General features: G+C 43.6%; 1 protein-coding gene across 7 annotated transcripts in view; it reads left to right on the top strand.

Moving 5' to 3' along the window:
* Window positions 1-2,180: 2,180 nt before the first annotated feature.
* The window catches only part of KDM3A (lysine demethylase 3A), a 35,744-nt gene continuing 25,492 nt past the window's right edge, over window positions 2,181-12,432 (top strand). For 3 of the 7 annotated variants that reach the window (XR_013958914.1, XR_013958915.1, XR_013958916.1), the window contains exons 1-8: window positions 2,181-2,321; window positions 2,879-3,067; window positions 5,583-5,738; window positions 7,941-8,051; window positions 9,804-9,906; window positions 11,012-11,136; window positions 11,629-11,701; window positions 11,786-11,874. Coding sequence is in view for 4 of the 7 variants with exons in the window: in XM_080639285.1 (XP_080495411.1) it covers window positions 2,897-3,067; window positions 5,583-5,738; window positions 7,941-8,051; window positions 9,804-9,906; window positions 11,012-11,136; window positions 11,629-11,701; window positions 11,786-11,874 (828 nt within the window). In the remaining 3 variants the exon portion in view is untranslated. The other 4 variants (XM_080639284.1, XM_080639285.1, XM_080639282.1 and 1 more) reach the window with 4 other exon arrangements.

The raw sequence follows: 12,432 nt of genomic DNA, 5'->3' as shown, positions 1-12,432 counted from the left end.
CTGATGAAGAGTCCCTCTCCAGCATCCTTCCTGGCATACAGAGAACTCTGGATTTCACACATGGATGTGTCTGAATGTAGCAGTAGACAAGCGGCCAGTGGGGAGTCATGAAGGAAACTGGTGGGAAAAGCTTTACAAATGCATTTAACACAAGTGTTAACACAACTGTGTTAACAATTTAACACAACTGGCTTCTTTGAGGACATGGAGGATGAGACCATAACGTGGCAGGAATGTCCTACCTGCAGCAGATCCCCTGCTGCTGTTTGATGGTGACTTTTGGAGCCCAGACTCTTTTGTGATGGAAGCCCAGAGCTGAACACCACTGGTTTCTAGTCAACTGGATGACTCAACAGCTTCTTGCCCTTGGGTACTTTCTTCATTTCTCCTCTCACATCTTCTGGTAATAATGCTCTTCCTGTGGTAAAAGATGAGCATGCATGTTGGCATGGTCTGATGCCAACCTGGTGAAGTTTAACCATGCCAAGTGCAAGGTCCTACATCCGGGTCGGAGCAATCCCAGGCACAGCTACAGGTTGGGCAGAGAAGAGATTCAGAGCAGCCCTGAGGAGAAGGACTTGGGGGTGTTGGTCGATGAGAAAATGAACATGAGGAGGCTTCAGTGTGTGCTCACAGCCCAGAAAGCAACCGTATCCTGGGCTGCATCAAGAGAAGCGTGACCAGCAGGTCGAAGGAGGTGATCCTGCCCCTCTACTCTGCTCTCGTGAGACCTCACTTGGAGCATTGTGTGCAGTTCTGGTGTCCTCAACATAAAAAGGACATGGAACTGTTGGAACAAGTCCAGAGGAGGCCACGAGGATGATCAGGGGACTGGAGCACCTCCCGTATGAAGACAGGCTGAGAAAGTTGGGGCTGTTCAGCCTGGAGAAGAGAAGGCTGCGTGGAGACCTCAGAGCAGCCTTCCAGTATCTGAAGGGGGCCTACGAGGATCCTGGGGAGGGACTCTTCATCAGGGACTGTAGTGACAGGACAAGGGGTAATGGGTTCAAACTGAAACAGGGGAAGTTTAGATTGGATCTAAGGAGGAAATTCTTTACTGTGAGGGTGGTGAGGCACTGGAATGGGTTGCCCAAAGAAGTTGTGGATGCTCCATCCTTGGCGGTGTTCAAGGCCAGGCTGGACAAAGCCTTGGGTGCCATGGTTTAGTGTGAGGTGTCCCTGCCCATGGCAGGGGGGTTGGAACTGGATGATCTTAAGGTCCTTTGCAACCCTAACTATTCTATGATTCTATGTCATGTGAGGTCACTCAGAATACCACCAGCTACCTCATTACCATATCCTCACTTTAACTACTTGTCCTCTTTACTATCTTGGCTACTCTTTCATCAAAACACACAGCTCTCACATTAAACCAATAAGACACGTGAGGTGGTGGAAGCCATTTTACTGCAGCCACAACCCCCTAACCAACATCAACTCCAACCAGAGCTTCTTCAAAGCCCGCCATCCTCCCCTAGGAACCTCTAACACCACATTATTCTTTCCCCACCGTCTCTCCTACCACACACGACCCGGCCATGCCCGCTCCCTTCAGCCAACAACGCACTCCAACAAGATGGCGGCCGGCGTCACTGGCCTCCACCCGTCCCTCGCCATACCCCTCCTTCCATTGCGCATGCGCAGAAGCGGCCCCGGGGCAGGTGCCGGTCCTGCGCAGGCGCAGAGACCGTCCCGCAGCGCCCCCGCAGGTGCACCTTGCCGCTCCGCGCCTGCGCAGCAGCGCCCCACAAGTGCCCCCTCCCCCTGTGCTATATCTGAGTACGCCGCGAGCTGCACGTATAACCGGACGATTCACACCTCTTGCCTCTCTCGGATCCTTCCGCCACCTCCAAAAGCGGCTCTTATGGCTTAAGGCTCAGCTCGCCTGAGGCACAAAAAGAACCCTTAGGGAGCAAAACGGCCTAAAACATATTTGGTTCTCCACATTTGGCCCCATCTTTGGTCTCTCCGTCAACGTGGGCGTGCTGGAGGACTCCTTCCCTCGACGCTTCGCGGAAGGATACCACCCCCTTTTTGTGATCCGCCATCTGCTGAGCAACGGTTTCGAGGCGTGGCCGAGCGCGCGGGCACCGCCCCTTTAGGCCAATCACAGCGGGAGGCTTGCCTTTCGCCCCGCCCCGCTGGCTCTGTACAGCCAATAGGAAAGCGGGATGGAGCGGCGGGGGCCGGCTGCGCGCCGGGGTGGGGAGGCAGCGGGAGGGCGCGCTGCTGAGGGGCTGAGCAGTGCCGCGCTGCGCAGCGGCTGCCGGCGGGGCCCTTCGCGGAGACCGCGGGCCCGGCGCCGTCTGACCGACTGCGGGGTGCGCCGGGTGGTGGCAGGGGTTGGGGAGGGAGAAGCAGGTGCGGGTAAGGGCATAAGGCGAGGGGTGTTTGAGATGGGCAGGAGCGGGTGTTGGTGACGCGGAGGGGCGTCCGGAAGGAGCTCGACCCGGCCGCTTGTTTCTCCGCGTTCTCTTCAGCTGCCGCCCCCCGCTTCGGCTCTTGGGAGGGAGGGAACAAAGAGGCGGCGAGGCTGAGGAGGAGGCAGGGAGGCGGCCGGCAGCCGTGGGGATCTCCGGGAGCTGCACTGCAGCAGCTCGTGGTATTTCCCTGCAGCCACCCCCACTGAGGCAATGATTAACAGGACCGTGGGCATCCTGCGGGTGTCCGAGGGCTCGGCTTGAGCCGCTTGGGAAGAAGCGGGGAAGGGAGAGAAGGAAAAGGGGGGAACAGGGTGAGGGGGAAGGAAGCAACGCATCTCCCGGCCCCCGCTGCTCCCCGTGAGGGAAGGCGAGCGGGGGGCTTCCAGCTGCCCGCCGCCTCCGCTTGTCTTGGTTTGGTTTCTTATTCTCCTCCTTCATCGGTTTCTGCCCTGGAGGTCTCCCGATGAGTTAAAATGGTGCTGAGGCTCGAGGGGAGCTGGTCGCTGCTCGTGGGGAAGAGGTTCCTCAGCCTCTCGGAAGAAGAGGACAGGTCTTGGGATACCAGTCGCATCTCGGAATGGCCCTGGAAGTCAGGCAGGATCCGAGCAGTTTCACACACGGATATATCCAAACAAGACCTGAAGGTAACCGGAAACTTTCAAAGACACCTGCTTAAACTAAAGCGCTTACCCTGTGACCTGGAAACTTCGTGTGGGTGTGTGTATACATGTATATATACACGCTGTTGTTGGGGGAGAGAAGTTGTCTTGGTCAACTTCACTGCGTACCATGCTTGAAAACATGTGCGCCTCTGATAAAGCTCTCAGCATGTTTGTGCTAATGCTGGAAATTGCCTCAAACTAATTATAAATGTTCTTTCTAACACCAGCATTTAAAAATATGCATATTGTTTTGGCACCTGCTGTGTCTGGGCTTTATTTCTGTGTGTTTCTTCAATGTCATTTAAGATCTTGTCAATTATGGATGCTTTCTTTTCCTTGGAGATGAAACCAAAGTTCTCCTATGTTGTTGGGATTGGTGACTTTTCTTGCTCTTTGGATGAGCAAAGTACTTCTGCTGTCTTGAAAGATGTACCAGGTTCGTTTACGGTGTTGGCGGCTTCTCAGACTCTTCTTGAGTAGTGGCTACTTCTTAGTCATGATTACCGAAGGGATTTTTAAACACACATTCAGTTAATTGTAGGCTGAGTGTAATTTGGTAACTACTTTTTGGGTGGAAGTCAAGGGACTTCCACTGTTCGACTTCACTGTTTGAGACTTTAAGTTCTCAAGGGGCTGTTTGGTTCTCAGTAAAACCATTCAAACATTCCTGGGCGATTACTACAGTATACAAAGTACTCACTAAGGAACAAACTTTCTTTATAGTCATTCCATCTTGTTACTTGTTACACGGTCCTCTTATTTGTTTGTACAAGGGACTTTGGTGATAGGCTGTTCTATGATAGCAACAACAGTGCCATCTTTCCATTGAAACTGTTTCTTTTTAATGGGAATCTTTGTAACCTCTGATTAACTGAAGAAGCACCTGCTCCATGTCAAGCAGAAGGAAACCCTACCTGTTTCTAACTCTTCTCTGAAAGTGTGAGCTTAGTTATGAAGAGCTCCAAGTTGTTAGCTGAGCTGCTTGTTGGGTGTTTGCAGCAGGGATGAAGCTCTCCGCGTCTCTAGGCAGTGGGACTGTGCCCATGCTGTACTTACAGTGAGGGGGATCATAGAATCACAGCATGGTTTGGGTTGTAACTGGTTACGGTTCTGCCAGAAGCGATTGAGTTGATGCGTTCTCCAGCAGAAGTGTTATAGAAGTTGCAGAGTAGGCAACTGAGGGGTAGAAAGCTTTTTGTACCAACCCATGTGCTATCTCTTTTCCACTCTCACAGCTTTGTGGAAGAGCAATATGTAGTTAGACCTAAAATAATAATGGATTGGGTGGGGGGGAGAGAGAAAGAGATCTCTAAAGGAGCAGAAATATTTACTGTTCTGAACTTTGCTTTCTGTATAGAAAAACAAGTTGTAAATAGGACTATCAGCTACTTCTGAAAGGTATTTTCTCAGCTGTGTTTTCCCATTTGTGTTGATCCTATGCAAAAAACAAGCCATTCTGGTTCTGGTACTTGTGCTATTTGCTTATCTCTTTAATTGTTTCCGTGAACTTCAAAATGACTAAATTAATTTGTGCACCCATTAGCACTCCTGTGGTAATGCTGTATTGTGTGCATGCTTTTACTTGCCTTTCCCCTGAGAAGGAAGCTAAACACAAGGGACTGTTTCTAAGATTCACTCAACCAAGCTTTCTCTGCTGTTAGTTAAATGTATTTGGGTTGGATCTTGCTATTTTATGGGAAGAGGGAGTGATTTGTCTGAGTAGTGCTCTACTGTTGTCTTGGTAGGCAATCCAGTTCCTGTATTCAGGCAGAGTTGTCTTTCCCGAGCCTTTGGTCATCTCTTCATGTTGTCTTTGAAAGGAGGACAGTGCCATGCCAAAGAAACTGGGCATGGTTTTGCCATTAAATGACAACTGCTTTCTTCTTAAAGTTTGTGTCAATGCTTCAGAGACTCAAAGATAAATACCAGTTCAAAGCAGGCAGCAAGTGACCTTCACATTATATGACTTGATCACCTTAACTGTCATTTGCTTTCACTATATTAACTAAAGCTGGGTTTTGGGATTCTTATTCTTAATATTTCTGGAAAAACTTATCTTGTTTATTCAAGTACTCGGATTTGGAGCTTGTTGGAAATGCATCTGGCACTATTCTATATAGTTCTTTAGAGTTTTATATGTGTATGGTTTTGACCTGATTGTAAACACTGGTGGCAGAGTTATCACATGTAGCTGTCCTTGAGCAGCATAGGACTTCCTGAGATGGGATGGTTGTAGAGTTAAATAAGAATATTAATGTTTTATGAGACAGCAACAATGACAAACCAGTTAGCTTTGGCTCTCCCCAAGAAACTGCTGGGTCAGGCTGGGATGATGTAGTGATTGCTTGATGGTGTCGCAGAAAAGCAATAACCATCTTTGCATTAAGTACTATTGTTATTTTTTTTTTCTTGATGAAATTGGTGCTTATCCTTTTCCATGTTGCATGTGTCTGAATTTTCTGGTTAGTCACTCCTTTGCTTTGTTTCCTTTCTGGAGATTTGTGTAGAATTTGATGATGAGTCATGGGAAAAACGAAGATGGATAGAAGTCTACAGCCATAAAATGAGAGTATTCCTGGTGGAGCAAAAACTGGTACTGGCTGAAAGAAAATCTCATGCCGGTTCTGTGTCTCCTGTCCAGTGGCCTGCTATGGCAAGTATACACTTTGGTTTTGCAGTTCCACCTTCTGAGAACAGTGTTGTTATGAGTGTGAATTTCTCAAGTATAGCTTCACTTTTGTACTTGTAACATGTAATCTTGAAGGGAGACTAAATCTCCTTGTATAGCTACAGCTAGGCAGAGCCTGTAAGCGTTTGAAGTTGGTATGTTTTGTTTGCCTAAGATACAGGGATGTATTTTTATGACTTTGCTTCCCTCCCAAGCCACTGTTCTGTACAATGTTAATTCTTCTCCCTCTAATCTCATGTTTCTTCCTCCTTTCATGAAACTGCAGCTAAGAAAAGAAAGAAAAAGAGTCAATAATAGTTTTCTAAGGATAGTATGTATTTGTATCTTAAATTGTTTTACTCTGCCTCAAGTGCTGTTAATTCTTCAGCGATCCTTGATCTGAGACAACAAGAATTGGAATGACTGATGTGATGGCTGCCTGGCACAAATGATTTGTGAGATTTGGACTTAGTGCATAGAAAAACCTGAGCTACACTGTACAGGCCAGAGGACTAAGCTTCCTGTAACTGCCATGCATGGCTGGCTAGGCAAATGAGCCAGTGGAGGTGAACAGGGCACATCTCTTAATGTATTCAGCCAGGATAGTTTTACTTGACTACTTTGAATATTGCTACTCCTAAAAGTAGTTGTTAAATAAACAAAGATGTAAACGTTCTGAACATTAATTATGCTGAAGTTGTAGCCCATGATTTAATACTCTCAAATCTGCTAAGTATAAGGTATGCAGTGTAATTTGTGTTGCTGCATTTTAGCTGAGCTTTTTTCTTAAGCAAAGCTAATCTAAGCAGATATTTATTGCTACTAGGGCCAAACAGGATGGGAGAGGAAGTGGAAAAATGAATCCTTAATTTTATTTCCTGACCTGTACATTAATATCAGTAGTTCTAACAGTGGATTTTGCTTATACAATGTTCTGAAAACCTGCTTAGTTAATCTTAGCTGTTGTCCTTTTCCAAGTACCTGAACAGTGCTTACTGGATACTGGTCTTCAATTTATGCATAAGGTTTTCCTCATGATGCTTTGACGTGTTAGTTCATGCAGTGTACATGTTCCAAAGCTCATTTAGCAGGGAAGTGATGTAGGATAAAGACAAGCACAATACTGGAGGCTGCCTTTACACAGGCAGGAAAGAAGGGGTCACAAAGAGGGTGTGTATATTAACTTATTTAAATCTTGATCCCAACTTGTTGATTTGAGTATGTAAGAGTTTCTGACAAACATGATAACTTTATAGAGCTGTAATACCCTGTTGCTCCTGGAAAAGGTCTTGTTCTTTTTCTGGTGATACTACCCCTCCAAAGCTGTCCAAACTGAAGTGAAATTAACAAAGGGGAAGAAAGTCTTTTCTTGCTTGATCAGTCCTTTGGAAATCCAAACACATACTCTATCAAAATTATTTTATTTTTTAATTTAAATGGAGCATAAATGTACTTTTCATGTAGGAAGGAGTTATTCTGGACACTTCTGGTGTTGCAGGCTCTCTGATGCTTTCCCACTCAGAGCTGCTACTGCAGGACCAGACAAAATTTAACCTAGGAACAGTTTTGAAACTTTTAAAGGAAATCTTTGTTTCTTGTCTGTTCTTAAAGCCTTTGGTATAACAGAATTGGTACTGCAGTGGTATAACAACCATGAGGCTATCGAAGTGTAGCTCCATAGTATGCTGTATATACTACAGCAATGTACTTGTAGTGGTGTCACAGCTATGAGGCTCTCCAAGCATTATACATGCCTAAACTAAGGTTCAATGTGTTATCAATGTTGCATAACCTTTGAGAACTTTAATGTAAGCCATGCAGCAGCCTTCATTGATTTCTAGTTATTCCCTTAACCTATCATAAGGAGGGTTTCCATTAAAATAGCCACAATTAGAACTTTTAGTATTAGTAAATTCTTCCTGTTGAGCTGAATGATTAATTATGGTTAATGACAGTCCCCTGAACTGAATTTTTAACTTATTCTAATAAATTAAATTGATTTCAAGTATAGTCCAGTAACTCCTGTGTTAGGCATGTATTAAAAACTTGGTTTGTCTCAAGAGCTGTGTGTAAATGTGGTATCTTAACAGAGAAATAGATGCAAAACTAAATATTTGTTTAAATGCAAATGAGGAATGATAAGATATTCTTACTCTGTTTCTAAGACAATGTTTATCACTTTTCTAGACTTATAAATCCTTAGTGGACAAAGCTGGCCTGGGATCAATGGTTTCAGTACGTTATCTTGGTGAAGAGAGATGTGTTTTCCTTTCTAAAGACCTTTTGACACCCATTCAGGTAACCTTGTATGACATAATAAAGATGGAAGATTATCTTGTATCTTGGTATTGAAGATAACTCAAGTTAATGTATTCGAAATGCAAACTTTAGATGAGTGAAAACTTGGGAGTAGGTGTTTGTTGCTATAGCTCATAAATATCAGTTCTGAATGGAATGTGTCTGCTGAATAAAAACCTTCTGAAGCTGATCCAGGATGTGGTTACTTGAAAGAGCTGCTGAGGGTGTGCGCTAGGACAGTTACCCAGCTCAGGTGACAGCGATCCCATCATGTTGGTGGTATGGATAATCTGGAATAGCTTCACTTTGTTCTTGCTGTGAAAGGAGTTGCAGGGATGTCTGGAATAAATCTTGCTGTTTCATAGAAACTCATCACATCCTAAACAAATGAGGAATTGGGCAGGATATAAATCAGGTGGTTGAATTACAGTCCCCTTATTGAGCACCAGGAAGGAAGCTGATTAGTGAGAATTAGGTTGAAACAATTGCCCTGCATGACTGATCAGGTAGTTTGAAGAACAGTATCTCCTAATGATAAAGGATTTAATCCTTTCAGAAAAATACTCTCAAGACCTACAAACAGTCTGAATGAAACTAGTAATAGATGTCTCATGTTGAGGCTGGTAGTAGTGCCATCAGTAGTGTTCTACTTTGACTTATTAAGTCAGCAAATAGACAACTCTTCTTGAGAGACTAACAAAAGAATCACTTTAAGCTAAATTTGAGTTGTAGATTGTTGTCTTGCCTGTCTTGGCTCAACAGCAGAGTAGAGATTTCTGTATGTTGCAGTCTTATCTCAATACTGCAAAAGAGAACATTGCTCTTCCGGCAGCTTGAATAATAGTTTCTTCACTATCAGCTCTTCAGCCTTCTGCTTCTTACAGGTACCAGAACAGTGCTTGGGATCAAATGCAAAACCCAACAAAGCCTGTTGTTTTTCATTAGGGCTCTGAGCTATTGATAAAAACTTGCTCTAAACTTCCCATTTCCTTTTTCCATTTGGTGTAGCTGATAATAGAGGAAATAAAACCCCCTGAAATATAAATGCATGATGCCCAGAGAAGTTGTGAATGCTCCATCCCTGGCAGTGTTCAAGGCTGGGCTGGACAGAGCCTTAGATGGCATAGACTAGTGTGAGGTGTCCCTGTCCATGGCAGGGGGTTGGAACTGGATGATCTTAAGGTCCTTTCCAACCCTAACTATTCTATGATTCTATGAATAACTGAATTATTTTGATGTAGCTGTTTTCATTCATATGAATATTTTGTAATGGTGCTTTGAGATGGGCTAGATCCTGGTGGTGTTATAAATAGAAACAGAAAACTGAAAACATTTGCATTGACATCTGCTCAGGACTACTTAAAGTTGCTGTTTCTGAGAACTTAAAATCCCCAATTAAAAAGCTGGATGGTTCTGTTAAAGTCAGTGCTCATTAGCAATGTAGGAAACCAGAGCTAGGCTCTTTTCAGAACAATATTAAAGTGGGCCTGGAGACCTCACTTCAGTCTGGCTTGCAGATGCTCCATCCACATGAGTGGTAAGGAAATGATGTCTGCCTCAATAAATCCAGTATCCTAGGAGCTGAAGGAAGACAGGCTAATGGGAAACCTGTTGGACTTGTCTGAATTGCTTCTATTTTGTCTCTAAATATTACGGTGTTTTGTTAATCAAAAACATTACTCTTAATACTCTTTAATACTTAATTATTCTTTAATCATTAATTAAATAATTCTTGTTTTGCTTCCTGAATAGGATGTGGACAATTCCAGGCTTCCTCTTAAGGATGATCAAAATGTTAATGAAGAAATTCAGGCTCTGGTTAAGAAGCACCTGGATGAAACACGCTTGGTGCAAGGTACAGGCATGCTCTGTAGCAGAAAACTGGCAATAAATACTCAAGTCTAAAGGGAGATCTTTGCAGTGATGGGGTAAATGATGCTAATCTGGCTTAGGAGTAAAAGCCTTTTTAAAATACTGATACCACTTTCACAGCAGTGAATGCAAAATGTGAAGGATTATGGAGATTTGAGTTTCAAGAACTCTTTCTGAGAGTGAGTATGTATTTCGGGCACGTAGAGATGACTTGGTGCTTATGAAGAGATATCAGATTTGTAGCAATTCTCACTGGAATTCATAGGGTCATAGAATGGTTTGGGTTGGAAGAGACCTTAAAGCTCATTCAGTTCCAACCCCCTGCCACGGGCAGGGACACCTTCCACTAGAGCAGCTTGCTCCAAGCCCCTGTGTCCAACCTGGCCTTGAACACTGCCAGGGATGGGGCAGCCACAGCTTCTCTGGGCACCCTGTGCCAGCGCCTCAGCACCCTCACAGGGAAGAGCTTCTGCCACTGTCTAATCCAAATCTCTCCTCTTTCAGGTTAAAGCCATTATGTGGAGTTGTTTATACATTTGAGTAACCTGATGTTTTTTTTTTTAGTCTGCTTCTTGTTTATGAAACTTCCCAAGTTTTAGAGACTTTTTTTAGTCAAGCTTAACTTGTTGGGTTTATATTTGCCAGCTTCAAATTCTTAATTACTGGGTTCACACAAGCATATTTGGAGCCATGTGCTTGCATGTGCAACAGATATCTTCCTTTTATGGAAAGACAAATATTGCAACTTACAGTATTGGAAATGATAATTCTAAAATGATGAAGAATTGAATCTTCATTTCCATGTCCACTGCTCTGCCTGACTGAAATGCAGAGGTCAGTCTGGCCTCTGCTATATGCCTAACCTCCATGAAAGTTCATTGAACTGTTGCAGGAAGCAGGTAGCTGTACACAGTATTATCATGCTTTGTCCTTCTCAGCTCTGTGGAAGTTGTCTCAAGGTTCTCATTTGTTTTGCTTACTTGCATCCTGCATGCAATACTGTCAGCAAATTCATGTTGGTAACTGATGATCTTCATGCTCTTTTTTTTTTAAGCTCCTTTTTCTTGTATTTTTTATCAATTCTTAAGGTGGGAAAAACATCATTGGTTCAAAAATCAGAATTTATAGCCTGGATCCATCTACTCAGTGGTTCACAGCAGTTGTTGTCAATGGTAATCCAACCACCAGAACTCTAGAAGTCAACTGTCAGGAGGTAAGAACCACTTGCTGTGGGTTTACAAAGATGGGGAAATGAGTGAGAACTTGTATTTCTATCCCCACCAACATCACTTTCAATTCTGTCTTTATCGTAATAAGCTTAAAGAAATTAGAGGTTGGTGTAGCGCAGAACAACCTGTTACCCCAAAGTGTTTCTATCTGATGCTGGGGGAATTATCAGACAACAAATGGGCTTCTATGCACAATGAGGGAGACATGAAATTCTTAGTTGAAGAGTAAGGCAAACATGATCATGGTTTCTTTGCTTTGTGCTGGGCAGACAGCGCTCTGAAGCCCTGGTTTATGTGTGCGTTTTCGTGCAGAGACACTGTCACAACAAATACTGTTAAATTCAGCTTGATATTCAAAGAACCTGGGAGTTAAGTGTCTAAGCTCAGCTTATATCACAGCATCTAAGATAAATCCGTTGAAACAGAAACTTTCACCTCTTTAAATGGCTGCTTCTGTGTTTTTGTTCCTTTCAAAGATTCCAGCTTTAAAAACTCTTGATCCAGAGTTAATTCATGTTGAAATCATATATGACAGCAATGGAAAATCTGGTAAGATCTGTTATTGTTTGTCCTTCAAACGCTAAGTGGCAGATTTGTGATAAATAGACTAATCCTGATCACCTTCTCTTCCAGATAAATCTAAAAGAGTTGGAGGCATGAAAAGGAAGTCATCTGAGAACAGTGGAAGTGTTGATGCTAAACAGCCAAAATCTTCTCCTGAGGTAATACCTTGCTGTGTTATGTATGACTGTTATATAAAGGTTATGTCACTTGTCAGAACAGTATTAAATAAGGATTAGATAGAAAAGTGAAATAATAAATGTAATCCCTGGGAGGGTGTGTTGAGTTCCTTGAAACTTGTCTAGGCATGAGAGAAATGTCTTGTGATAATCAGCAAAAAGTTAACTGAGCCTTAAAGGTTGGCTTTTGTTTTGGTAACTGTGCTTTTTACCCCCTCCTTCTCTTAAGAGTTAACCTGCCTGGTCATGTATTCTGGAGTGGGAGAAAACCCAAAGCAGTTCCCAAGTCTAAAACCTTTGCTTTTTCATGTTCTTTAACTGTTTTGTATTTAAACTCAAACCCTTCAGCTACACTTGCATGCTTTTAGGATTCAAACAGCGGTCTAAAAAATGTTTCAGTACAAAATTGGAATATAACTACTTGTCTGGTACTTCCAAGTCTATGTTATACTTCTTTTGTGGGTGACCTACCAAGTGTCACTGAGATCTAAGAAAACAATCTCAAAGGTCAGAAGATGGTCCGGGTAACTTAATGCCAAT

This window comes from Psittacula echo, assembly GCF_963264785.1.
Source record: "Psittacula echo genome assembly, chromosome: 1".
NCBI lineage: Eukaryota > Metazoa > Chordata > Aves > Psittaciformes > Psittacidae > Psittacula > Psittacula echo.
This window is presented reverse-complemented; position numbering and strand designations above follow the sequence as displayed.